Genomic DNA, 27759 nt, shown 5'->3' on the forward strand with positions numbered 1-27759 from the left:
ATATCTGATCTGCAGGATGGTCTTAGGCGACCCCTGTGAAAGGGTCGTTCGACCGCCACAGGGGTCGTGACCCACAGGTTGAGAACCGCTGGGCTAGAGGGTCTCCTTTCCTTCCTGGGTTGGCCTGCTCCTGGGGTGGGGCTGGGACACGGGACCCCAGAGCTGTGACCACTGCTGTCTGACTGACAGGGCCGGGGTGGGCCTTGCATCTCTGCTTTTTCAGCGCCGCCTCCCAGGTGTCAGGCCCTCTTATCAGGGTCTGTCTTTGGACTGGCCCCAGCGAAGGTTCTGGGGAGACGCGTGTCCCGGAGGCACCCCTGTGGCTGTGCCCACCAGACCCAGGAGGAGGCGGGGCAGATGGATGATGGACGGCCCTCATGTCTTTTTTATTTCTCTTTGCTTTTTGCTTTTGATTCTCACCCAAGGATATTTTTCCCATTGATTTTTAGAGAGAGGGAAAGGGAAAAGGGGAGGGGGGGAGGAGAAACATCGATGGGAGACAGACACATCGATTGGTTGCCTCCCGCAAGAACCCCAACCGAACGGACTCGGGGTGGGGGACAGGGAAGGAGCCTGAAACCCAGGTACCTGCCCCTCGATCGGGAATCGAACCTGAGACCCTCCAGTGTGAGGGCCGACGCTCTAACCACCGAGCACACCAACCGAGACAGGAAATCCCTCGTTCTCAGCCTGGGTCCGGGGGGAGCAGAGCAGGCTGTGCCTCTGGGTCGGCAGCGGGAGCCTGGGACTGGGAAGAGAACTAGCCGCTACGGATTCGCTTTCCAGGGTCCCCCCCCGCCCCCCCCCCCCGGCAGCTCCTAGGCCTGTCCTGTGCAGCTTTACTTTCCATATGAAGTGGGGACTCCCCCGGGGACCCCGCGCTGGGCAGCGCCGGTTCCTCCGAGGAATAGCAGGCGTGTGTGCTGCTTTCTGGGTGATCGTGAGAACCGAGCAATTGACTGCATTTTCTGTTCGGCTCTGGCTGCTTGGAAACTCTGCAGTTGGCATAGTTTGGGTCCTGATGTCCTAAATTAATAATGTTCTTTCTTTTTTTTTTTTTAATTGATTTCATAGAGCAGCGGTTCTCCACCTGTGGGTCGCGGCGACCCCTTTGGCGGTCGAACGACCCTTCCACAGGGGTTGCCTAAGACCGTCCTGCCTATCAGATATTTACAGGACGATTCATCACCGTAGCAACATGACAGTGATGAAGTAGCAACGAAAATAATTTGATGGTTGGGTCACCACATGAGGAACTGTATTGAAAGGGCCAGAAGGTTGAGAACTGCTGTCATAGAGGCAGGGAGAGGGAAAGAGAAACATTGACGATGAGAGAGAATCATGGATCGGCTGCCTCCTGCACGCCCCCCCACTGGGATCGAGCCCGCAACCCGGGCCTGTGCCCTTGACCGGAATCGAACCCGGGACCCCTCAGTCCGCAGGCCAACGCTCTAGCCACTGAGCCACACCAGCGAGGGCTTGATGTTACTCCTTTATGTGTCCCTCAGGAGCATTGCGTCCCCTCCTGCTGGGAGGAGAGGGGACAGTGGGGGAGGAACGGGGTACAGCATCCCACGCCCGCCCCAGCCGAGCACTAACGCCCTCCTTTGTCGGCAGCCCTACGTGCCCCGGATCCTGAACGGCCTGGCCTCGGAGAGAACGGCCCTGTCCCCGCAGCTGCAGCAGACCTACGGCGCCGTCCGCAACATCAGCGGGACCGTCCCCGGCCCGGGCCCGGCCCAGAGCCCCGCGGACAGCGTGGCGGCCGCCTACCAGGAGGCCTGAGGGCGGGGGAGCTGCGGGGCTGGGCCGGCCCGGCTCGGAGCCGGGAGGTGAGGAGACGCAGGTGGAGACGTAGCTTGACACGGACCCCGACCAAGTCCCGTCCACGTTTCAAAGCCCCCCCTCCTCCGAAGACCAGCTGGGAAGGGGCTCCAGCCCTTGGCTGAGGGGTTTGGGGCGGGACCGGGTGCAACCCCGACCCTTGCTGGGGGGTCCGGGGTCCTGCTCATTGCCCGCCGCCTTCTGCAGCGTCCAGCTCTGTCGCTGGGTGAGGTCCCCGTGCCTTGTAGCGAGATCACGTGTTGGAACGGTGTCCCTGAGGCCACTGGTTGTGGTGACTCTCAGGTAACAGGGAGAGGGGACGGGGAAGACCCCCCTCTGAGCACACACCACTGCCCCCGTCTGGGCACACGTACGCCCCACGGATAACCAAAGAGCCTGAGATGGGGTCGCGAAGGTGGCCCGGGGTCATGCCGGCCCCCCGTCTCTGTAGCCAGCCAGGCACCCGGCCCTGCCCCCCGCGTGAGCTGCGCACTCACGTCTGCACCCCACTCGGGTTCTGTTCCTGTATCATGTTGCCAGCGACGCTGTGGCTGGGCCAGGGTCACCCCAGCAGCCAGGGACAGTGCGAACCCTAATAAACTGCCCGTTCAGCCAGGTGGTGAGGTCAGCCCTGTGCCTCTCAGGGCCGGTGCGTGGGCTGGGTCTCCAGTCCTCGCCTCCTCCTGTCTGCTCCCTCCTAGTGGGGGTTGGGGGAGGCGTGCTCAGGGCCTCCTGGGAGCCAGGGGAGGGCTGTGGCAGGGGAGGGGGGTGAGCTGGGTGCAGGGCTGTGGCCCAGGCAGCAAGGATGGGTAGTCCCTGCCTTTTTTTCTCCCCGAGGGATCTGGGGGCTGAGACAATTTGGGGCATTTGCTGGAGACACCGCCTTCCTCCTGCCTCCAGGGGGCGCCCAAGTCACAGGTGGGCGTAGGTGGTGGGCAGAGCCAGGGAGGCCGCCTGCATCCCAGGGGGTGGGCCCGGCCAGGTCGCCAGGTGGGATCTGGGGCACTGTGCGGACCTGTCCCCAACCGTCACTCAGCCCCTCGGCCTCCCCTCCCCTCCGAGCTGCCCGGGCACCCGGAAGGGGGTGGAGCGGAGTCCTGTGCCTCTGCAGGGGTCCTGCCCTCCCCGCCAGGGTGGATGGGATCCCCTCCTCAGCTCAGGCTGCAGCCCTGCCAGCTCTGCTGGAAGGGGAACCCCGCGTGGGGTCGGGGCACGTGCCGGTCACTTGGTTCCAGCCACTCTTAGAAGTAAAATCATTTATTCTCAAAGCCGTGCTGCTTCACGCGTGCGGGGTGCGTGTGCGAGGGGGCGGTGCGCGTGGGGGTCTGGTGGGCAGGGGACCGAGCAAACCCATTCCTCGGAAAAGAGGGGTTGGGGGCCGCCTCCCGGAAGGGAGCAGGCGCTGGGCGAGGGGGGGGGGTGTTTGCAGGAAACGGACAGGTGTCCACGCGGGAGCGCCCCAGGGCAGGGGCTGCCCCGAGGTCACTGCCGCTCCACCCGCCCCACGAACTTGCAGATGTCCTGGGCCAGCAGCTCCGGCTCCTCGAAGGCGGCGAAGTGGCCGCCGCGGGCCATGTAGGAGTAGGAGACGAGCTTCGGGTACTTGACCTTCACCCACTTCTCAGGGACGTGCATTAACTCACAAGGGAAGGCAGCGAAGCCGGTGGGCACGTGGACCTTCATCCTGTTGGGACAAGGGTCCCACTGAGGGGTAGGCTCGGCGGCAGCCTGTCCCCACAGCGGGGGGCTCGCGGGGGTGTCATCGGCCACCCCCCTCCGTTCCAATCCACGAAGAACCCTCTTTTCTGGAAGGGCTGTCCAGGCTGGAGAGCGGGTGGGACAGCCTCACTCCCCACCTTGACCCCCTCCCTCCCTCTGCTGTCCCCAGGGTCCGATGAGATCAGGAAAGGGTGACGGGCCTTCCCAGCACCCTGGCCCCGGGGGGCCCGGCTCCCTCTGGGCGCTGATCCTAAAGGCAGAGGGATTTCTCGGGACACCCCGCCCTCACCCTCCACGCCCAGTGCCCCGCAGGCCAGGCTGTCTGGTCCTTTTCTGAGTTCAAGAGCAGGCCCTGCCCCTGCTCCCTGCCTGGGGGACCCCCCGCTCCCCAGAGGCGGCCTCACCGCTGGTGCCGGTCGCTCAGGAAGCTGTGGCCCATGTTCTCCTTGTAGAAGCGCTGGGAGGTGGTGATGGTGCCCGTGGTCCAGTAGATCATGATGATGGTCAGCAGGTTGTCCAGGGAGAACTTCCTGGGAAGGACCACAAACAAGAGCTGCCCCTCTCGGCTGCGAGCACCAGCTAGGCCCCGTGTCCTCAGACCTCCCTGCACGGTGAGGGTGGGGTCCCCGTGCCACAGGCCGGCCAGCGTCACCGGCTACCACGATGGCAGGGAATGAAAGCAGAGTGCCCACCACCTGGGAGGCCGGCTAGCTGGTTCTCACCATCTACCTGGGTGGTCTCAGCCAGTCCCTCCCCGCCTCCTCACCCCCTGAGTTTCCACCCAGGAGGCCCCTGAGCCCAGGGCCCTGAGCTGGTCACCACTGGGGGTCCAGGGGTCTGTGGCAGGATGCTGCACCCCTGCTCAGAGGCGGTGCCCACTCCTGTGTCCTCAGTACAGGCCGCCCCGCTCCATCCTCAGATGGCAGTGCCCCTGCCAGGCCCTGGGCAGACCCCGCCTCCTGGCATCCCTCAGAGCCCGGGGCCTGCACAGTCTGGCCCCAGGAGCAGGAGGGCAGAACCAGCAGATCTGGGCATTTTTTTGTTGTTGTTAAATATATTTTAATTGATTTTAAAGAGGAAGGGAGACGGGGAGGGAGAGAGAGAGAAACATCAGTGATGAGAGAGAATCATGGATTGGCTGCCTCCTGCACGCCCCCCACTGGGGATGGAGCCTGCAACCCAGGCATGTGCCCTGAGCGGGAATCGAACCGTGACCTCCTGATTCATAGGTTGATGCTCAACCACTGAGCCACATCAGCCGGGCTCCTAGGGCATTTTTATTCACCAGCCCCCAGCTTGCTCACGTGCCTCCTGCCAAACTTGGGTCACCCCAGGAGGGAGCCATGGGCCCTCAGAGGTCCCCACTCAGCACGAGACACCCCTTTTGTTCTCCAGGCTGGGGCTGCAGAGCAGGCCGGCCCCCCACTCCAGTGTCAGAGCACGTGGTCTGTGGACCCTGGAAAGCCCCTCCCTCTCCTGGTGCTGGGCTCCCTCACCCCACCCTGCGTCCAGGCTCCCCCCCCCCACCCTGGGCCCTCCATGGCCTCCCCTGTCCACTGGCGCCCACTAGCTGTGCCTTCTGGGCCCCCACTTTTCCCCACTACTCTCCCCACCCCTCACTCACCCCACCGGCTTCCACCCTTCACCCCAGGAGTAACCACCCACTGTACCCCGGACCCTCCAGCCTCCATGACACTCACCCCTTCCATGTCCTCCCTGTGGCCTTCTGCCACCTGCACCCCGAGTCCACTCATGAATCCGTGCTCTCGAATTCCAGCTCCACCTCGGAGGGTCCCACCCCCCACTCAGTGCCACCCACAGCCTCTGCCCTCCTGCCTTTGAGGAAACCCGGGTTCCTGGAGCAGCTGCTCCCCCAGGCCTGTCTCTGCTGGACCCTGACTCGGGGCGCCACGCAGTGAGGATGGAGAGGAGGGTGATGGGTGAGGAAGGGGTGCTGGGACCGGGAGTGGGGATGGGGGGGGGCGCGTTCTCTCACCTCTCCAGGCCGCCGTCCTCCAGGTCTCGGAAGTCTGAGTTGGTCCAGGTGGAGAACTTCTCTAGAATGTAGGCAGCCAGTCCCACGGGGGAGTCATTGAGGGCGCAGCCTGGCAGGGGAAGGGGCGCGAGGGACTCAGGCCTGGGGCCCAGCTGTGCCCTGGCCCTCGGGGTGCGCCTGCACCTCACTTCCTTAACCCTCGCCTCGGGGTGCGCATGTCTGATCAAAGGGGCAGCACCTCCCGCTGCCTCGTGGAGACCCTGACCCGTCCAGGCAGCTTCCTTCAGACAGAAGGTCTAGGACTCTGGGTTTTGTGAGCACCAATACACAAATGCTGTTTTTTAAAAGGTGATGTGTTTTTTTTAAAAAATATGCTATGATTAGTACACATATGAGCGACAACCTAGAAGTCCAAAATTGGGGGTCAGTTTTAAATATTGATCTGCCCACGAGCTGAAACGCTGGGCAGGTGTGACATGTGGCTGGGACGACCGCATGGGCGAGTCCCCCAAACATAACATTTAGCCGAAGAAGCCAGACTTAGAAGAGGCACCGACCCCAGAATCCCACTTCATGAAAAAAGCACCAAGACAGCCCTGGCCGGTTTGGCTCAGTGGATAGAGCATCAGCCTGGGGACTGAAGGGTCCCAGGTTCGATTCCGGTCAAGGGCATGTACCTTGGTTGCGGGCACATCCCCAGTAGGGGGTGTGCAGGAGGCAGCTGATCGATGTTTCTCTCTCATCGATGTTTCTAGCTCTCTATCCCTCTCCCTTCCTCTCTGTAAAAAATCAATAATATATATATGTGTGTGTGTGTGTGTGTGTGTGTATATATATATATATATTTTTTTTTAAGTACCAAGACAGGCAAAATGGATCTGTCCCAGCCCCAGGTCGGGAGGTGTTGCCCTGGGGGCAAGGGGAGAAGACTGCCTGGAAGAGGGGTGTCTGGCCGGCCGGCCGCGTTCTGTCTGGTTACATGGATGGGTGGGTTCCATGTGTGAGAACCCATCAACCACCATGTTAGCGAGTTTGCCTGAAGGCTGGGAAGGGGAGCCCGGGGTGGTGGTGAGAGGTGCCAGGGGACGGTCGTTTCTGTTTTTGTGCTTTTCGCGTTCTTCGATGTTTTGAACACGAGTGTGGGTCACGCTTGTGATCCCGGGGGTAGAATAGGTTTTACGAAGAAAGCGCCGTTATCTCCATGAGCGGCTTAGCGTGTGGTGAGCTCGGGACCGTCCTGAGAACGATCGAGGACTGTGAAATGGGCAGACTGTCCCGGGAGCTTTCTGAGTGGGAGTTGGGGAGTCACCTCGCGGATGCTCCCAGGGGATGGGACTCTCTGGGTCCCCTCCTCCCTGGCCTTAGAGCTGGTTTAGGGGCTGGACACTGGAAGACGGGTGGTCACACACGCGATTCTTGTTCATAGGGAAGCAAATGGGGGTGTAAATGGTTATGACTGTGGATTCTGACGCTCTGCACCCCCTAGCCCCTTAACGTGAGGGTCCCTAGCTGCCTGCGCATCACGCCGTTTTACATGGTACCGGCTCCTTTATTAACCAGCCAGTTAAGGAAAACCTGTAACCTGTGTTCATTGTCCATTTGTAGGGCCTGATCTTTTGAATTTTTTAGTCTTTTTTCTAACGATCCTTTAACACAGTGGTTCTCAACCCTCCTCATGCCGCGACCCTTTAATACAGTTCCTCATGTTGTGGTGACCCCCGATTTCATTGTCACAAATTGAACATCATGAAAGCATAGTGATGAATCACAAAAACAATATGTCGTTATATACGTGTTTTCCGAGGGTCTTAGGCGACCCCTGTGAAAGGGTCGTTCGACCCCCAAAGGGGTCGCGACCCACAGGCTGAGAACCGCTGCTTTAACAGGATCCTGGTGGCAGAAACCTGCTGGGTCCTACCCTGCTATCAGGGGGACCCCCCTCTGGGCCCTGGGGCACCCCCTCCTCTGCCCCCCCAGGCATCCTCTCCTTCCCCCAACTCCCCACCGCTCTCCATCCCTCAGGGGTGGAGGGGTCAGGGGTCAAAGCCACCAGGAATATGACAGCTGCCAAAGGGGAATGTTGGGGAGTTGGATGGCGACCCATCAACTCACTTCTATGGAACACTGCAGTTTAAGGGTCAAAAGAGCTCCGAGACCCTCAAAGAGGTTGTCACCTGTGAGCGGGGCCCCAGGGTGGGTGCCGGGGGTCCCCTGGTTGGGAGCCCTCCTGGATGGATCGGATGTAAACCGCCTCCCCTTGCCCCGCGCGCGCCCCCTCGCGGCACGCACCCACGGTGTCCGGCTTGGTGCACTGGATGTGCATGTACCCGCTCTCCCGGATGAGGCTGTAGAACATCTTCTCCTTCAGTGGGGACATGAGCTCCATGTCCCTCTCCGTGTAGCCGAACAGCTTCCGGAAACGCGGCCCCAGGAACAGGGTCAGGGTGTGGAAGTTTCTCACCACGAAGGCCATGTTCACGTGCAGGCCTTTCACGTGGCTGGGGGCGGAGAGGGGCCGGGTGAGGCTCGGCCGGCGGGTGTTGGGGGGAGCAGGGAGGGGAGAGGCAGAGGAGGGAGAGGACGCCAGGGCCAGCCCCCTTCGGCACCCGCCCCTCTCCGGTGGCCATCGGAGGCAAAGGGGCAGGTTGGCGAGAAAATACAGTGTCTCTAGAAAGTTCTGCTTAGGTATTTGGTCCATTAGGAAGGTCTCTTCCCTGACCTTCCCCTCATCCAAGTGGGCCTCTCTGCCTGGGCATCTGGCCCAGTGTCACCAACCCTGGTCGGACGGTGTCCCCAGGGCCCGGGTGCAGCTGGACGCCAGGGAGCCCTCCCCCCTCCGCTGGGCTCAGCATCCAGCCCTCCAAGGCTCCACACGGGGTCCCGGGGGTGGGAGGGGGGCAGCGTGAGCCCCCCTGCCAGCTGCACGGGCGGCCAGCTGGGCGGTGCTGTGCCCACACACGCATGCACACACCCCCAAAGGACTCTCACCTGGGCACCAGCTGGGCGATGTTGGTGCAGATCAGGGACCCCCAGTCCCCGCCTTGAGCGTAGAACTCCTGAAAACCCAGCCGCAGCATTAGCTTATAGAAGATCCTGGCGGTGGCCACGGAATTCAGGCCTGGTTGTGGGAAAAGGGGTGGGGTGGGTGGGGAGAGACAGCACCCCCATGTCCTGTGAAATTCCTCACCCCTGGCCCCAGGCTAGCCAAGAGCAGCTCAGGAGGACAGCAGGAATCCTGGGGCCCAAACCGCACTGGGGATCAAGCCCGCAGCCCGGGCATGTGCCCCGACCAGGAATGAAACTGACCTCCTGGTTCATAGGTGGACGCTCAACCACTGAGCCACGCTCTTGGACCCCAAGAAGAGGCCTGGGCCTTCTGCCCCATGACAATGCCCTCCTTGGCCCTCCTCCCTCCCTGCCCGCCTCCCCTGGCTCAGGAGGAAGCTTCCCAGCTGGCTCCCTGCCTCCTCCTCCCAGGAGAGCCTGTGGGGAAGCCTGGCCCCAGGGGAGGAGGGTGGGGGCCCCCCCGCCCTGGCCTCCAGCGGCCCCTACCCTTCTTGGAGGACGCCTCGGAGTAGCCGTAGCCGGGAATGGAAGGGCAGATGACCTCGAACACGTGCTCGTCGCTCAGGCCGTGGCTCTTGGGGTCCGTCAGGAGCGGGATGATGTTGTAAAACTCGTAGAAGCAGCCGGGCCAGCCGTGCACCATCAGCAGGGGCTTGGCGGTGCGGCCGGCGGGCAGGTGTGGGGGCTTCACGTGGATAAAGTGGATGTCCAGCCCTGGAGGGGGGGGCAGAGCACAGTCACAGGTGGGGGGCGGGGGCCAGGGCCCTGCAGCTGGGGAGCTCGCCAGCGGGTTCTGCCACCTCGGCTCCCCACCCCGGGACACAGGTCACAGTAGGAACAGCAAGAGCCACCAGCGCTGGCCGAGCGCTTACACTCACACCTGCTGCACGGGCCCTCGCTCAGCTCCACAGCCTCCCTGTGAGGACGGGGGACTCCGTGAGGCCAGGGCAGGGGCAGGGGCTGGGGCCGGGGCAAGGGCAGGGGCTGGGGCTGGGTGGTCGTGCACTGTTGCTTCCCAGACCAGGTCCTGGCTCATGGCAAGCTCACGAAACACTTAATAGTTTAAATATCAGGGGGAAATGCCCCATGTATCTTAGCCACAGAGCATGGGACAGATTGAAGTTCAACAGTGCCCTGGAGTGCAATACAGCTGTTTATTTTTTTAAAATATATTTTTATTGATTTTGTACAGAGAGGAAGGGAGAAGGATAGAGAGTTAGAAACATCGATCAGCTGCCTCCTGCACACCCCGCACTGGGGATGTGCCCGCAACCAAGGTACATGCCCTTGACCGGAATCGAACCTGGGACCCTTCAGTCCGCAGGACGACGCTCTATCCACTGAGCCAAACCGGTCAGGGCCAATACAGCTGTTTAAAAGGACAGTGTCGACGTGCATTTATCCGACAGGACACGGCTCATGATATGCTGCTTTGTGGGGGACGTCTGGCCCAGTTTTCGTAAACAGTCCTATGTCTGCACCTATGTCTACTGCGTGCGTATGAGTTTTAACGTCTGGGAGGATAAGGTACCAAAATGTAAAAAAAACCCAAAAAACCCCAGCTCTCTCTGAGCAGGAGAACGGCAGGTGTTTTCATGTTCTTTTTGGGGTCACATGTGCTGTCTAAGTTTTCTGCACCGTTAAGTGCATACTGAATGCATCTTAGCAGCATATTTCCTATGTATGTGAAATGCATGATTTTATTTTGTAAGCGGAGATTTTTTAAGGTCGAGTGCTGGGCACCGAGGACGCTGTCTGACTGGGGCAGGTGGATGGATTCCCGGCTCCCAGAGGTTCTTTGGGGGCAGCCCCTCCCCCAGTGAGGGGCCCGGGCAGCACTCGGGGGGGCGGGGCGGGGGGGGGGGGTCACGGCAAACAAGGCCAGGCCGCTGTCACCCCTGGAACTCCACCACCAGGGCTGCAGCTGACGGCCAGCCTGGCTCATGTTCTGTAGTGAATTCGTTACACCCTTGAGTCAGTAGGCCGACGCTCTATCCACTGAGCCAAACCGGTTAGGGCTTAGTTGGGAATCTTGCCTCCTCTGAGGCACAGTGCAGGATGCGAGATTATTTTTAATTCAAGTTTGATCGCATTGTCCTTTGGGTATAACATTAGAAAAAAAAGCACAAAACCCATATAGACATACATGCTTGGGTGTCCACCGGCTCTCCCTGGGAGCAGGTATCTGGGGGGACTGGGGGAGACGGGGGGACTGGGGAGATTGCTTTTCACTGCGTATCCTTCTGTACTTTTTTTTGAATTTTAACTATTTGAATTTTCAAAATTTCCTCCTGTGAGGAGGACACGTTCTCCTGGTTTCTCTATCGGCCGGTGGTGCCCGCAGGCTGCTCCAGGCCCAGGCTGCTGGGTGAGGAGCCAAGCTGGGCTCAGACGCAGTGCTGGGCCTGGTGGGTGGTGAGGGGAGGGTGTGGGGTGAGGTCATGGCTTTGGGCCTGAGCTGGGACCGGCTGAGCAGCTGCGTCCGGCCTCGGACCTCCGCCTCCCTGTGACTCGGTCCATCACTCTGGGGCGGTGGGCTGAGCAGCCCTGGAGGCCTTCGTAGAGGCTGGTCGGTGGTGGGAGGCCAGGCCGGGGCGCGAGCCAGAGGCTCACCACAGACCAGGGAGGGTGAAATGGTGAGGTGGCCGGGGACGAGGACAGAACACTGGGGTGGGGCTTGAGCCTTGAGCAGCCTGGAGCACAGGGGTCAGTGCAGGGCTGGGAGGACCTGGAGGAGGACAGCAGTAGACAGAGGGGGAGGAGGGCGGCCTTGGACCAGCCCCAGGCTGGGCGGACGGCGTGGGAACCTGGGCTCCCACTGCTGCCTCTGCTGGGATTCTGCGTTCTGTCTGCATCTTGGGATAACTTTTAAATAACATCTCAATGACCAACCCCTGGGTCCTGGGTCTCCCCAGCTCTGTCTGAGTCACGTCCAGCGTCTGGGAAGGCCGTGCCCGTGACATCGCCCCCCCCCCCGCCCGCCCCAGGCATGTTGGGAACATACCTTCGATCTTCGTCTTGAAGTGAGGGTATCTGTTGAGAACGGCCACCTGCTTCCTCCAGTCAAATCCGTCCCGCCAGTAGGAGAGGACCTTCCTCAGGTAGCTGGAGTTGAAGCCGTAGTGGAAGCGGCTGTTCTCCAGCGGCGGGGTTAAGCGGACCTTCTCGATCCTTCGGTACAAATCCTGGAGCAGCGCGCAGGGCCCCGAGGAGAGAGGGGTCAGGGGGCAGAGCTCAGAGGAGGTACGTTTCCGGAGGACAGAGCTAACCCTGTGCTCCCGTGGCGGCAAAGCCAGAGGGCGCCCCCCCCCCTCCCCCCCCCCCCCCCGCCTGGCCTTTCGCTCCGGGCAGCGGGCTTAACCCAGAAGAAACCTCTGCGTTTCCCATCACAGGGGCTGTTCCTAAAGCTCATGCTCTTTACTTTTTAAAATATATATATATTTTTGTCTTTTTAAAATTTTTTTATATATTTTTTTATTTTTTACAGAGAGGAAGGGAGAGAGATAGTTAGAAACATCGATCAGCTGCCTCCTGCACATCTCCTACTGGGGATGTGCCCACAACCAAGGTACATGCCCTTGACTGGAATCGAACCTGGGACCTTTCAGTCTGCAGGCCGACGCTCTATCCATTGAGCCAAACTGGTTTCGGCTATTTTTTTGTCTTTTAAATATATTTTTATTGATTTCAGAGAGGGAGAGAGATAGAAACATCAATGATGAGAGAGAATCATGGGTCGGCTGCCTCCTGCACACCCCTCACTGGGGATGTGCCCGCAACTCAGGCATGTGCCTTTGACCAGGAATCGAACCCAGGACCTTCGAGTCCACAGGCCAACGCTCTATCCACTGAGCCAAACCAGCTACGGCTAACATATATATGTTTTCATTGATTTTTTTAGAGCGAGAGGAAGGGAGAGGGATAGAGAGCTGTGTCCTGACCAGGAACTGAACCGGTGACCTCTTGGTTCGTGGGTTGACACTCAACCACGGAGCCACACCGGCGAGGGCCCATGTTCCTTGCTTTGGACTTCAGGTTTATTTCTCGTCTTTCAGTGTTTAAATCAGCGGTTCTCAACCCGTGGGTCGCGACCCCTTTGGCGGTCGAACGGCCCTTTCACAGGGGTCGCCTAAGACCATCCTGCATATCAGATATTTACATGACGATTCATCACAGGAGCAACATGACAGTGATGAAGTAGCAACGAAAATAATGTTATGGTTGGGTCACAGCATGAGGAACTGTATTTAAAGGGCCAGAAGGTTGAGAACCACTGGTTTAAATGTATGAACAATACACATCTTTCGTCGATCTAGGCTTCTGCGTGCAGGAGCTGGCCAACCTTTTGGGTAGAGGGCCAGGTAGCCGGTATTTTAAGCTTTTGACCGGCCACTCGTCCGCTCTGTCCTCCAAGCACCATGGACGGTGGTCCGTGGAGGAGTGAGTGTGGCTGTGCCCCAGCAAAACTGTATGTGTGGACCTGAACCTGAATGTCATATAATTTTCACGTCATGAAACATTCTTCCTCTTTTGATTTTTTTCAACCGTTTAAAGATATAAACACTGCCTGGCCGGTGTGGCTCAGTGGTTGAGCGTCCACCTATGAACCAGGAGGTCAGGGTTCGATTCCCGGTCAGGGCACATGCCCGGGTTGTGGGCTCGATCCCCAGTAGGGGGCGTGCAGGAGGCAGCCGATCCATGATTCTCTCCCATCATTGATGTTTCTCTCTCCCTCTCCCATCCTCTTTGAAATCAATAAAAACACATTTAAAAAAATAAAATAAAATAAAGTGAGAAAAAGTATCTTTAAAAAAAGTTAACTATTCTTAGCATGGGGGCTGTATAAAATCAGGTGGCAGGAGGGGTGTCCCATGAGCTGTGGTTCACCCACTGGGATGTACAGCACCGAATAATTAATATATTATAACTGAGCTGGGATAAAAGAGGGCTCAAGTCCGATGGGCGTACATCGGACCAAGACAGCAGCCCTGGCTGGGGAAGTTAGTTTAGCTGATCGAGTCTTCCTGGCGTGCCCCCACCCCCCAAGTATTGGGGTCACCCCCAAACAGGTTTTGGAAAGTTAGGCTCTGAGCCTAAGAACCCTCTAAGGGAGCTCTCCCCAGGGCTCGGCCTCTGTCCTACACAGCGAGGCCTCATCAGGTGCTGCAAGGAGCCACACCTGCCTTCTCCTGGGGGCGGCCAGTTTCCGCTTTTCAACAGCCCCTCCTTTCTCAGAACTCTCGCGACGTTTTCCTCGGCACGTCTGACGCCATGTCTGACGCCATTTACCCCTTTTAACCTTTTGGTTAACTTTTCTCTCTGCGCATTTCTTTCCTCAACGACTGAACGCGGAGCTAGGTGAGGGGAGAATCTGCCTGCCTTCCGAGCACCCAGCATAGCGCCTGCACACAGTAGGTGCTCCCATACCACGGAAGAAAAGCAAACATGGGACATCCCAGGCCCCACCCACCCTCGTGGGGCTGCTGGAGCCAGCCTCCGGGTCAGCCCACCCCGCCGGCCACGTCCTTCCTGCCTCCAGCCCCGTGCGGAGGCGGACGAGGCCTTACAGCCGGGCAGACCTCGGGCCGAATCCTGCCCGCCATCTCCCTCACCTGGGATGAGCTGCTTTCCCTCTCTGAGCTTCGGTTGCTGCAGCTGAGAACAAAGACCTCACCCGGCAGGAGGACTGCAGGGACTGGACGGGACCGTGAGTGGCTGGCACACAGTAGGTGCTTCACCAGCGCTGGCCCCGTGGCCTGCTCTCCGCCCAGGGCCTGACGACAGACACCCCGCTGGCTTTCTCCCATAAGCCCCTCCCCAGGTTCCAGATGGGCCGCAAAGGAGGTGAGACACGAAACTGGGTCCGGCGGGCACCCCCTCTCCCACCTGGGCACCCCGAGGAGCGGCCCTATCCCCTCCCCAGTCTCGGGCAAATGTGGGGGGGCTTCCTGCCTCCCTCTGCTCACCCCTGCCCGGGAAGAGGGGCCTTACGTTGAGCTCCTCGTCCGACGTTTCCACCTTGAAAGGGCGGATGCTCTCATCCTCCGGGGCTGTGGGCCTGGCCCCGGGCCCCCACCACCCATCTCCAAGTGGCAGCGTCTCCTCCTTGTCCCCGGAGAAGAACCAGTAGATGACGAGGCCCAGAGCCGAGGCGAGGAGGATTTCCAGCCACATGGCGCCTGCAGAGGGGGAAAGCCGTCAGCCGCCTGACCTCCCACCCAAGCCCACGCGGGGGGACCTGCTAGGAGACCCAGCCTAGGTGCCCTCACTCCCCACAGGACCCTGGGGGTGGGGGTGGGGGTTGCTGAGGCCCCAACCTTTGCTCCTGCCAAGAGCTGTCCCTCTAGTCTGAGCATGGGGCCACTGGGGCTGTTCCGGGAACAGAGGTACAGAAATGGGACTTCCTGGCAGGGGACCTCTGGGGTTGGCTCCCCCCCGCTTCCTGCACCCAATCCTGGGCCCTGTTTTCCGACCGTGACCCTGCTGACCTCCTAGTTCCCATACTCAGTCCCCGGAACCCTCCGATTCTCCCCTCTCAACTGCCCGTCACTAAGTCCCCAGGCCACTCCGACCCAGCCCCTCCCTGCCCAGCGCCAGCCTCTGAACCACAGCCCGTGGCACCCACATGTTGATCGCCACCCCGTCTCTCAGGCTGCCCCATCTCTCGGGCCGTGGGCGTACATCTGAGAATCCGCTCGGCCGAGCATTTGTGCTGGGACCCGTACCCAGCGCGCCCACCGCCATCTCCCCCTTTCGGCTGAGAAGCTCTGCAGGGGCTCAAGGCCTCTTTCCCTTCACGCCATGAGTCTCAGCTGCCCTAGAGAGCAGGCCTCCGCCATCCCAGCCGGAGATGGGATGTGGCTGGTGGTTTGTCAGCGTGGGCCCTCCCCACACCCCTCCCCCCTCCCTCCCCACACCCCCCATCCCCCTGCAGACGGGCCACGGCCTTCATCCTTCAACCCCACCCAACAGTGCCTGGCCTGTGTGTCAGCTGGGATTAAACAAGGCGAGGGGCAGCTGGGGAGAGTCCCTGCTGTTTCAAGGAGTTCAGAAAAGACAACTTGGAACAGCTCCTTCCATTCATTTCTCGAGAGACCCTCTGTCCCTGCCAGGAAATCCTACCTTTTATTTTTATTGACTTCAGAGAGGAAGGGAGAGAGGGAGGGAGATAGAAACACCCATGATGAGAGGTAATCATGGATCGGCTGCCTCCTGCACGCCCCCTATTGGGGATCAAGCCCGCAACCCGGGCATGTGCCCTTGACCGGAATCAAACCCGGGACCTATGGGTCCACAGGCTGACGCTCTATCCACTGAGCCACACCGGCCAGGGCTGGGCAATCCTCCCTTTGAGACGATGGAGCAGGGCCAGCGCTAGCCCTCCTGAGAGCTGAAGGCTGGGTGGGGCTCTGGCCCTGCGGGGAGCGTGCGGGAGGGGATGGAAGGCAGAGAGCAGAGCTGCCCCCGGCAACAGCAGTAGGTGGACTCGGTTCCCCGGGCAGGCGGGTGGCACCACAGCCGTCTGGAGCTTGTCTGCCCTGGTCGCTGCCCTGACCCCAGGGCCCAGCACCATCCCTGGCACGGCCAGGCACTCCGCCAAGATTGGTGCAGCCCGCACTGTGGAAGCGAATCAGACACATTCTGCACAGTGTTGTCAAGGGGGCTGAAATCAGAAGGAACCATCTAGAAGGGTCCACTTCTTTAGCGTCCGAGGTGAGCTTGGCAAGCCACCCTCCTGGCCTGGCGTCAGCACAGAGAGATGGGAGCTCCGCTGCCATGTTCCTCTGGGATTAGTGACCAACGTTCTCTTTTTGGGCAGGATGAGCCCAGCGCTTGCCCCTGTCCACGTGGGAGCCGCCGCCTGGACCTCTGATCGCGGCCTTGGGAAGAAGAAGGGACGCTCAGCGGTGGAGCCCGACGCTGCCGCCGGGAGGTAGGGCTGGCCTCACTTGCCGAGGTCTTTGTACCATTGCACGGTCCTGCCACCCCAGCCGATGTGAAGGGTGTGCAGTGTGGTTCTCTCCCCTAGTCTTCCGGCCACAAATGCAACCCCATGCCCACGGAGAATGTGAGAAGGACACAGGAAATCAGCCCCGCCGGTGTGGCTCAGTGGTTGAGCTTCCACCTATGAACCAGGAGGTCACGGTTCCACTCCCGGTCGGGGCACAGGCCCAGGTTGTGCAGGAGGCAGCTGGTCGATGATTCTCTCTCATCGTTGATGTTTCTATCTCCCTCTCCCTTCCTCTCTGAACTCTGTCAAAATATATTTAAACAAACAAACACAGGAAATCCGGGACGAGGGGCGTAAGGATGGCCCACTCCAGCACCGTCCAGGCAACGTAACAGATTCAAGGAGATTGTTTTCATGTTAGTGTTTCTTTTTTTTAAAAAATTGAATTGATTGGGGTGGCATTGGTTAATAAGATTATGTAGGTCTTAGGTGTACGATGTATAATACACCATCTGTATATTGTATGTTCACCACCCAAGTCAACGCTCCTTCCATCACCATCTATCCCCCTATACTCTCTTCTACACCCCCACCCCACCTCCCCAGAAGAAAATGTAAAGCCCCTTCTCTTGCACCCTAATTAATTTAATAAGAATATTGATATTTAGCTCAGGGGTGGTGCTGTAGAGCCACTGATCACAGATCACAAAGCAGGCATTACCACAGTGTGCGAATTACCTAGTTCTCCCCACCTCTCCCACCCAACCCCAAGGCAGGGAGGAGCTTGCTAGGAAACCCACCCCAGGGTGCTCTCTACTCCCCACAGGGCCCTGGGGGGGTGGGGCTTGCCAAGGCCCCCCTAAACTGAGTATTGGGCCACGGTGGTGGTGGTGGGGGGGGGTTGTTTCTTGAAATACTCCTCCGCAGAGGTACAGAAATGGAACTTCCCTCCCCCTTCCTGCACCCCAGTGGAAATCCAATGTCCGTTTTCTCTGCTGATAGCCTTTGTTTTAAAATCTATTTTGTCTGATACAAGTATTACTACCCAGCTTTTTAAAAACGTTCCACCTGTATGAAGTAGCCTTTTCTATCCCTTCGCTTTTAGTCTGCGTGTGTCTGTCCTTCTGAGGTGGGTCTCTTGTAGACAGCACACATATGGGTCCTGTGTTCTTACCCGTTCAGTTCCCCTATGTTATTTGATTGGAGCATTTAATCCATTTACATTTTTTTTTAAAATATATTTTATTGATTTTTTACAGAGAGGAAGGGAGAGAGATAGAGAGCTAGAAACATCGATGAGAGAGAAACATCGATCAGCTGCCTCCTGCACATCTCCTACTGGGGATGTGCCCGCAACCCAGGTACATGCCCTTGACTGGAATCGAACCTGGGACCTTTCAGTCCGCAGGCCGATGCTCTATCCACTGAGCCAAACCGGTTTCGGCAATCCATTTACATTTGAAGTGATGACTGATAGGTACATACGCATTGCCACTTTATTCTTTTAACTGTTTCCTTTTGCTGCTGCTGCTGCTTCTCCTCCATCGTCTCCTCCTCCTCACTCTTTCTCCTTCTTTCTTCTTCTTTGACTCCAGGCCCTTTAACATTTCTTATAATGCTGGTTCAGCGGTAACAAACTCCTTTAGCTTTTTCTTGTTTGGGAAGCTCTTTATTTCTCCTTTAATTTTAAAGGATAGTCTTACTGGGGAGCGTAATCTTGGTGGAAGGTCCTTGCTTTTCATCGCTTGGAATACTTCCTGCTAATCCTTTCTGGCCCGAAATGTTTCTCTTGAGAAATCAGCTGACCGTCTCGTGGGAACTCCCCTGGAGATCACTGTCTTTCTCCTGCTGCTTTTAAATTCTTTGTCTTTATCCTCCGTCCTTTTAATCATGAGGTGTCTTGGTGTGAGCCTCTGTGATCTTGTCTGTAAAAGGAGGATAACAATGCAACCTCACGGGCTGTTTGTGAAGACGGCCTGGTTCAGAGCAGGTGCTCCGCCTACTCCCTTGTTGCTGTGCGGGATCGCTCTGTGCTGGAGGACACCCCAGAGCTGTGATCACTCTGTGCTGGAGGACACCCCAGAGGGACTCTGTCCCTATTAGATTATGCAGCCCACGCCCCGTGCCCCGTCACCGTCTGTGTGCGTTTGTAAGCTGGACGTAGGGCAGTGCATGGCGTGGACGCCTGGGGTCCGCTCTCCTTCCTCACCAAGGACTGACGTGGGCAGTGGACATCCTGCCTTGTGACTCTGCGTAAACATATGGAGACACTTCGGTTGGGTCCAGACCTGGGAGTGTGTACATCGTTGCCTACCAGCCTTTTCCCAGACACGTCCCCGGGGAAATGATATTCGCAGCGTCAGGGGGCAGAATCCTGTCTGCTACGCCTCCACGTCCCCAAGGAGAGCTATTCTTGTCTCTTCCGTGTGGTCAGCCTCTGCTGGGGTAGAAAATGTTCTAATCACTTCGAGAGGCAGTATCAGCATTTAGGAGGCACGGTGAAAGATTCCGCAGTGACACGATGCAAAACGGGAGTGCCTGCTCGGTGACGCCGGCCCGGGACGTTAGCGCTGAGCTCCCACAAACACATGTCATCCGGTGAGGTGGTGGTTGTTGTCTTTCGTGCACTTTTCCAGAATCATACTTTGCTGACGGGGTGGGAGGCGGGGGAAGGGAAGCCTTTCTGAACGAAAGCATTTTTTCTTCTTCTTGGAATCACAATCCTCTTTCTGAAAAATGATGAGCTTACCTAGTAAGGAAAGTGTCGTTTTTGTTGTAAAGCGGCCCAATTTCTTTTAAACACACAAACTGGAGGACAGTGGTCATCTTATATAATAAAAGGGCAATATGCAAATTGACCAAACGACGGAACGACCGGTCGCTATGACACGTTGTGACCACCAGGGGGCAGGCGCTCAACCAGAAGCCGGTGGGCGAGTGCAGCTGCGGTGGCAGGAGCCTCTCCCGCCTCTGAGGCAGCGCTAAGGAGCAGCGAGCATGTGAGCAGACGGGTGGTAAGGAGTCAGGGCTCCTGGACTGCGAGAGGAATGTCTGACTGCTGGCTTAGGCCCATGGGGAGCGGGCCTAAGCCAGCAGGCGGACATTCCCCAAGGGGTCCCGGATTGCAAGAGGGTGCAGGCTGGGCTGAGGGACAACCCCCCCCCCCCAGTGCACAAATTTTTGTGCACTGAGCCTCTAGTTTAGTTATAAGAGGCTAAACTTCAGGGGGAAGCGTGATGAGCAATAACTGGCTACTCCGATAAGAAATGCGATCAAATACAGTTCAATCCTCCCAGTTCTGCAGGGAGGTTAAGTTCTGGGCATGCGGTTATGAAACGTGGGGGAAAACATTAGGAATGCGTTCAAGTGGAAAAAGCTAGTTGAGGAATGTGATGACCATGACCCTCACGGGACCGACGCAATGTAAACCGTTTGAAAGGGACAAGCGATACAAGCGAAGCGATTCATTAGTTTACTTTTGTCTTTCTGGGTCTCACAGTTTCTGGGAAAATTTTTAAAGATAGGAGGCCAAGTAGAGTAGGTGCTTTGTTCTCTGGCACTGTTCAGAGGCATGTAAGTTTTCATAATTGGAACATAGTATTTCTGTTATGCTTGGAGCAAAGATGCAAGGTTGAAAACATACGACTCATGTTAAGATGGACAGAAGTAAAAGCTCAAGTGCACTCTTTTCCTGTTATTCGAACTTGGTCTGTGGAGTATCAGGGAGTCATTGTTTTTTAAAGTCAATAAGAGAGTTGGACCCGTGCCTTAGCAAAGCAAGTATAAATCTGGTCTTGGGCCAGAGGGTGGTTCAGCAAATACTGCGCATGACTATGACCCAGGGAATGAGAGACAGCCCTGTACCTGCAGCCATTCACACTCCACTGAGACAAACAGATGAACTAATAATACTTTCTAGTGATCAATACACCATATGTACAGTCAGTCAGGTGCCGCATAACGACGTTTTGGTCGCCGACGGACCACATGAAAGACTGTGATCCCGTAAGATTACAATGGAGCCCTGGCCGGTTTGGCTCAATGGATAGAGCGTCGGCCTGCGGACTGAGGGGTCCCGGGTTCAATTCCGGCCAAGGGCACATGCCTGGGTTGCGGGCTCGATCCCCAGTGGGGGGGCGTGCAGGAGGCAGCCAATCAATGATTCTCTCTCATCATTGATGTTTCTCTCTCCCCTGCTCCTTTCCTCTCTAAAATCAATAAAATATATTTTTTAAAAAAAGATTACAATGGAGCTGAAAAATCCCTATCACCTAGTGTCCTCACAGCGCAGTCATGACTCACCTGTTAGTGATGATGCCAGTATAAACAACCCTGCTGCTCTGACCGCACTATAAAAATACAGCACATGGAATTATGGACGGTGCCCAATACGTGATAATGATAAATGACCCCGTTACTAGTTTATGTATATACTATACTTTTAACAATATATTTTATTTTTATTATTGATGCCAGAGAAGAAGGGAGAGGGAGAGAGGGATAGAAACATCAATGATGAAAGAGAATTGATCGGCTGCCTCCTGCACGCCCCACACTGGGGATCGAGCCCGCAACCCCGGCATGTGCCCTGACCGGGAATCGAACCGTGACCTCCTGGTTCATAGGTCGACGCTCAACCACTGAGCCATGCCGGCCGGGCCCCCCACAGATGTTAAATGCCCCTGAGCTGGGGCCCCCCATAAACTCATTCACACACCTTCCAGCTTTAAGTTGTGTAACGCAAGAGGGACCAGACTGTCCCCGCCCAGCGGGGTTCGCGTGATCATCCCGGGGAGTGTCATGCGAATCCTGGTCCAGCTCATGTTCTGCCAATTAAAATAAGAGCTGTCAAGGTTTCCACTGGTCCTGAATTACCAGGGAACACAGCCCAAGTGGATCACAGTTCACCGCCTACGAGGAAAACACAGGCCCCTCCTGTGGCAGTTCAGTACCTGGCAATTCTCTGAGCAGAGGACTCCTGTGTCAGGCATAATAGGAGCGGCCATAAAAGATGCCTATCAGACTCCTTTCCCACCATCCACCGCGCTCTGCCCTCCCTCCGCTCCCCAGGCCGGCTGGTCCTCAACAGGGCTCCTTAATGGTGTGCGACAGGATGGGCCCTGGCTCAGAGCCACCTTCTGGCCTGGGACATAGTGAAAGGGCCGGTGCTGCAAGCGGAACAGCCCTAGACACCAGGCAGCCTGGCCGGCGTGGCTCAGTGGTTGAGTGGTTGAGACCTAGGAACCAGGAGGTCACAGGCCCGGGTTTGTGGGCTCCATCCCCAGTAGGGAGCGTGCAGGAGGCAGCTGATCCATGATTCTCTCTCATCATTGATTTTTTTTCTCTCTCTCTCCCTTCCTCTCTGAAATCAATAAAAATATATTAAATAATTTTTTTAAAAGACCAGGGCCAGGGTTCCTGGGAATGTTCCAGGCTGTCAGTATCGTGGGGGGTTAGTGAGCTTGCCGCCGTGTCTAGGTTCACAAAGGAGTAAGTGACAGAAGACTCGGCGTACTCCTGGCGTTCAAAGGTCCTGGGGCAGCTCTGAAATGCAGATGTGCCATCCGGGCGGAGCAGCACCGCGGCCTGGGGGACAGCCCTGCCTCTGTGCGAAGGAGGCCCCGAACCAGGCCAGGGCGGCCGCCTCCCCCACCTGGTGGCTGGGCCCGCCTCTCCTGCCTTCTCACAAGGACACTGTGGCCACAGGCAGCACCACCGGAAAGCGGGCACGTAGCTCCACGTCCCCAGAGCTGGCAAGAGAGTCAGGTTTCCTGAGCTGCCCTTGTCAGCAGGGCCTTGGTGCTGGAGCCAAACTATTTCTCTCCGTTTCCCGAAGGTCCAAGTGCCTCCAGTTCTCATCCGAAGAGGAACACACCAGAGAGTCACCACTCAAGGTGGCAAAGGTCACACAGGCCACCGGACGGGGAGAGACAAGTCCCAGGCTGAGCTGCTGGGGCCACCGGAGGTGGCGGCCCTGGGGGAGGGTGGAGAGCCTACGTACGCCCTGGTCTCCGGAGGAGCCTGTGTGGCTCTCAGACTCCGCACGGGGACACGCAGCCCTCCTGCCCCTGGGCCCTGGCTCCCCGCCGCTCTCCCTGGCTCCCAGCTGGGCCACAGCCAGCCACGTGGGCCCGTGGCGGGGACACGCGTGTGTGTCTGGGCCCCACAGCTCCGTGAGGAAGTCCTGGGCTGTGACACAGGGTTGGGGACAGTAAACACATCATCTCCTGGACTACAGTGACCCTGAGAAGCAAGGGGTAATTTTTTTCTGGTTTAAAGAGATTTAAAAAATTTAGCACAGAGAAGCTACGTCGTTCGCTTGAGTCAACCCCCCCAAGTAGGCGCCAAGAAGACATCAGAATGCAGTCAGTCTGCGTATTCATCTTCCCAAGAGCTAAAGGCAGCGCGCACTTCTGTTCCTGACCGGGGACTAGGCCTGGGGCCCTCTGTGGGTTCGCCAGAGAAGCTTCTGGAAAGTTTCTGAACTCCCCAAAGAGAAGAACATTTCCCCTCTCGTGCAAGCACGTCCCCTCAGGCCCGGGGCAGCCTACCAGGAGACTTTGCTGCGCCTGGTGCCCACCCGCCAGGCAACCAAAGCCGAAGATGGAGAGTCGGGATCAGTGGGCGCGAAGGCTGCACCCCAGGCCCCAGCCGTCCGTCCGGAGGGGGCTGGAGGCCGGCCTTGGCAGGGAACCTTCTCTCTGCCCAGGGCCATTGGGTGTTTACGACATCATTCCAGGGCCATACAAAAGGATCAGCTTGAACATGAGCCTCCTGCACGTGGTGAAACATTTAACGAACTCACCCCGGGTGCCCTGGCAGGGCCAGACCAAAGGGTTTCTCGGGCCTTCAATGGCCCCTGCTTTGGAGAGTGAAAACAGCCCTATCAGGGAGAGAAAGGATGAACTCTGACCCCCGCGGGAAAGTCAATAGACCTGGATGGGAGAAAAGGCTGCTTCCCTTTGAACTTGGTTTGCACAACTGTGTGTTGAGTTCCACCGTTCACCCTCGGACAGTGTGGGGGGGTAGGGGCACTGACACCCCACGCATTAGAAAATCCACATATAACTTTGGACTCCCCCAAACCTTCATTGCTGACGACCTAGTGTTGACCGGAAGCCTTGCTGATCACATAAACCAGTGGTTCTCAACCTTCCTCATGCCGCGACCCTTTCATGCAGTTCCTCATGTTGTGGTGACCTCCAACCATAAAATTATTTTCGTGGCTACTTCATCACTGTCATTTTGCTACTGTTATGAATCGTCATGTAAATATCTGAAATGCAGGATGTATTCTCATTGTTCGCGACCCACAGGTTGAGAACCGTTTTTAACGTTCAACAGTCGACTAACACATATTCTGTGTTCTATGCCTTACATACTGTATCGCCACACTAACGTGAACTAAGGGGAAGAACAGGTGATTAAGAATATAAAGAGTTTCAGGAAAACATATTTGCCAATGACATATCTGATAAGGGCCTAATCTCCAAAATTTATAGGGAACTCATACAACTTAACAAAAGAAAGATAAACAATCCAATCAAAAAATGGGCAAAGGACCTAAATAGACACCTTTCAAAAGAGGACATCCAGAAAGCCAAGAGACATATGAAAACATGCTCAAAGTCACTAATCATCCGAGAGATGCAAATCAAAACAGCAATGAGGTACCATCTCACACCTGTCAGACTGGCTATCATCAGCAAATCAACAAACGACAAGTGCTGGAGGGGATGTGGAGAAAAAGGAACACTTGTGCACTGCTGGTGGGAATGCAGACTGGTGCAGCCACTATGGAAGACAGTATGGAGTTTCCTTAAAAAACTGAAAATGGAACTCCCATTTGACCCTGTGATCCCACTTCTAGGAATATATCCCAAGAAACCAGAAACACCAATCAGAAAGGATATATGCACCCCTATGTTCATAGCAGCACAATTCACCATAGCTCAGATCTGGAAACAGCCTAAGTGCCCATCAGTAGATGAATGGATTAGAAAACTGTGGTACATCTACACGATGGAATACTATGCTGCTGTAAAAAGGAAGGAACTCTTACCATTTGCAACGTCATGGATGGAACTGGAGAGCATTATGCTAAGTGAAATAAGCCAGTCAATAAAGGAAAAATACCACATGATCTCACTCATTCATGGACAATAGAGACCATTATAAACTTTTGAACAATAATAGATACAGAGGCAGAGCTGCCTCAAACAGATTGTCAAACTGCAGCGGGAAGGCCGGGGAGGGTTGGGGGGCAGGAGGTAGGGGGGTAAGAGATCAACTAAAGGACTTGTATGCATGCATATAAGCATAACCAATGGACATAAGACACTGGGGGATGGGGGAGGCTAGGGGACTGTCTAGGGCGGGGGGATAAAATGAATACATATGTAATACCCTTTGTAATACTTTAAGCAATAAAAAAAAAAAAAAAAGAATATAAAGAGTTTCACCTGCGAGTTTTTTCAAATTGTTGCGAATCTCCAAAACATCTTCCAAAATAAAAGATCCGTCTGAGAATCTTTTAAAATTGTTGCACAGCTCCAAAAAAAATAAAAATTAAAATCTTCCGATAATATTTATCGAGAACAATCCATGTGTTAAGTGGACCCGTCCAGGTCAAGCCCGTGCGGTCCAAGGGTCACGGTACAACCCCGGGTCGGCTGGCACCCTTCTCTCCTGGTGAGAGGGAGCTGTTCCCAGCGCCCACCACTCCTCCCTCCTCAGGGGTGGGTGTCCCTGGCAAAGCTATGGCTCCCTCTGGGGGGGGGGGGGCTGCTGGGGTGCCTGCTCCCTGCTGCAGCCTCCCCACCTTACCCCACAGCCTCTGCTCCTCAAGTGCCGGCCTAGACCAAGAGCACCCATAGGTGGCCCACCCACAGGCGGCCCCAGCAGGCCAGCGGGGCTGGCCAGGGACTCTTCGGCCTCAGCCTGGGCCCCTGAGGTTTGCCCCCCGCCCCTGGGGCCAGACTTTGACTCTATTGAAGCCGCCCTCAGTGGACCTGGCATACATGGCAGGGCCCACCCAGGCCCCATCGAAACTGCCCACTGCCCACCCACATGACTCCTGTCCCGCAGATCCCGCCGGACTTCTTAACCGAGGAGCCATCCCCCAGGAGGGCTGCAGGGCCCTGCGGAGTGGAGCCCAGCCTCGCCGTTGTACGGATGGGAGGGTGGCATGAATGGCAGCGCTAGGGCATGAGCCGGGGCTGCCTTCTATGCCAGTTCTCTTCCCACATCATCGCGTGAGCGCTCAAAGGGATGCATCACTGAGGGCGGAACCCAGGCCCTATCGGGGGTGGGTTTGGAGCGTGAGCTGAGGCTCCGCAGGTCGCCACGGGGCTGCTCTGTGCCACGCCAGCCCCGAGTGGGTAGGCTGGGGCTGTTCCTTCATCAGGGGCGAGCAGCCCGCATTCTGCCCTCCCATGTTTTGGACGCTCAGCTATGTTCCATGTCTTTGAGGACATGGAGTCTGGGAGCTCCTGCCTTCACATGCCTGGGCCTGGCCCGGGCGCTGGGTGGGGAAGAGTCAAGGTGTCCCGTGAACAACCACTCAGCCCGGGCATGCTGGGCTCGGATGCGGGGGTGAGGGGCTGGGCATCGGTGGGTGCTGGTGCTGGGCGTAGACACCCCACACGAACCAGGACGCCAGGGGAGGTGGGGGAGGCGCTGCACTTCCTCCAGTGGCCGGAGGCTCTTTCTCTAAAAGTCTCTCTGCCTCCAGGCTGGTGTTGCTCAGTGGATAGAGCACTGGCCTGCGGACTGAGGGTCCCGGGTTCGGTTCTAGTTAAGGGCACATGCCCAGGCTGTGGGCTCGATCCCCAGTAGGGGGCCTGCAGGAGGCAGCCAATCAATGATTCTCATGGTTGTTTCTATCTATCTCTCCCTCTCTGAAATCAGTAAAAAAAAAAAAGGGAGTCAAAATTAGGATGACAGCCTTGCTAGCCCCCCACCTCCCACCCCCAAGGCTGCAGAAGGGGCCCCGCGTGAGAGGCCAGGAGCCCAGTTGCACAGCCTCTGGGTCAGTGCGCGCTGCCAGGGCGGGACGTGGAGTCGTGGCCGCCCGCCCCCCCCCCCCCCCCCATCACATTCCTGGGCTTTGGCTCCATGAACTCTCACAACCCCAAGGCCAAGTTCCTGGCTGCGCGCAGGGCAGGGGCGGGCTGAGCGGGCTGGAGAACAAGGGGGCGGGCAGAGACGGCAGGAAAGCGCATCGTGACTGCAGGACGGGAGGCCGGCGGCAGGCCTCCGGGGACACGCGCGTGCATGTCCCTGCGGGGCCCAGAGGCACCGTGGAGTCACCATCTCCCGCACAACCGGGCAGTGCCCAGCGCGCGGGGGCCGCGCCGTCGCTGCCCGGACTGTGGCCTCCTCCCGCCTGCGCCCCCGGGCGGCGGGGTGGGAGGGGAGGCGGCGCACGACGCCCGTGGGAGCCGAGGTCTGTCTGCAAGTTGTACCGGGGCCCCGGCCAGACAGTGCGGCCCCACAGCGTCCCCGGCCCGCGGCCCCTCCCCGTGCACGCCTTCCCACCCCCTCACACCCCCACCCCCGCGCGATCGCGCCGCCGGAGCGCCCTGGGCCCCCGAGCTGCGCACCACGCGCCCCGCCCCGGGCGCTTACGGTCGGTCGTCGGCTCCCAGGCTCCGGCGGGGACCCGCACACGGTCCCTCCAGCTCCCGGTTCCCCCGACTCCCGCGCGGCTGATCTCCGGAGCACAGGCACTGACCCCGCCCAGGCCCCCCCTTATCCCCCCTCAGGGGCGTTCCCGGCTGGGACGTCCTGGTCCGGTCCCGCCCCCTCGGCGACCTGGGGGACCGCCCAGCTTCGCCGCCCCCTCCCGGCAGGGCTCCGGGACTCTCCCCGCAGTTTGGTGCAGGGACTTCCATTCCGAACTTCAGTGCTGGGCAAGGTCGCATCACCCCACTCTGCATTTGCGGAAAAACCGATCGAACTGTGCACTCTATAGGGGGAATTTATAATGAGTTATCTCTCAATGAAGCTGCTGTTATGTAAAATAACTGCGGAGACACTGTAGCCTCACCCCTTAGGGTATGAAACCCAAGATACGGAGAGATTTCGAGGTACCATCTACACATACGCAATCTACAGCCCACAGAATAAGACGCAGAGTCCAACTCAGCAGGGCAAGATGTGGGCACAGCTCTCCCGCTTTCGGTCAGAAGCCGTCGGTGCG

General features: G+C 57.8%; 2 protein-coding genes across 4 annotated transcripts in view; one reads left to right on the top strand and one right to left on the bottom strand.

The window, feature by feature from the left end:
- The window catches only part of TMEM63A (transmembrane protein 63A), a 30553-nt gene extending 27461 nt beyond the window's left edge, over window positions 1-3092 (top strand). For all 3 annotated transcript variants that reach the window (XM_059677269.1, XM_059677270.1, XM_059677271.1), the window contains one exon: window positions 1618-3092. In XM_059677269.1, coding sequence (XP_059533252.1) covers window positions 1618-1785 — 168 coding nt within the window. In that variant the 3' untranslated portion in view covers window positions 1786-3092. The remainder of the gene's footprint in view (window positions 1-1617) is intronic.
- Window positions 3066-27324, bottom strand: EPHX1 (epoxide hydrolase 1). Its single transcript, XM_059677287.1, has 9 exons — window positions 27186-27324; window positions 14597-14784; window positions 11610-11790; window positions 9092-9319; window positions 8528-8657; window positions 7829-8037; window positions 5540-5648; window positions 3948-4073; window positions 3066-3508 (listed from the first exon to the last, which is right to left on the bottom strand). Exons 2-9 carry the CDS (start codon window positions 14777-14779, stop codon window positions 3307-3309), a joined length of 1368 nt encoding a protein of 455 aa, XP_059533270.1. The 5' UTR covers window positions 14780-14784; window positions 27186-27324; the 3' UTR covers window positions 3066-3306.
- Between the last annotated feature and the right edge of the window lie 435 nt (window positions 27325-27759).

The sequence above is a fragment of the Myotis daubentonii genome, chromosome 20 (genome assembly GCF_963259705.1).
Source record: "Myotis daubentonii chromosome 20, mMyoDau2.1, whole genome shotgun sequence".
In the NCBI taxonomy this organism is placed as follows: domain Eukaryota; kingdom Metazoa; phylum Chordata; class Mammalia; order Chiroptera; family Vespertilionidae; genus Myotis; species Myotis daubentonii.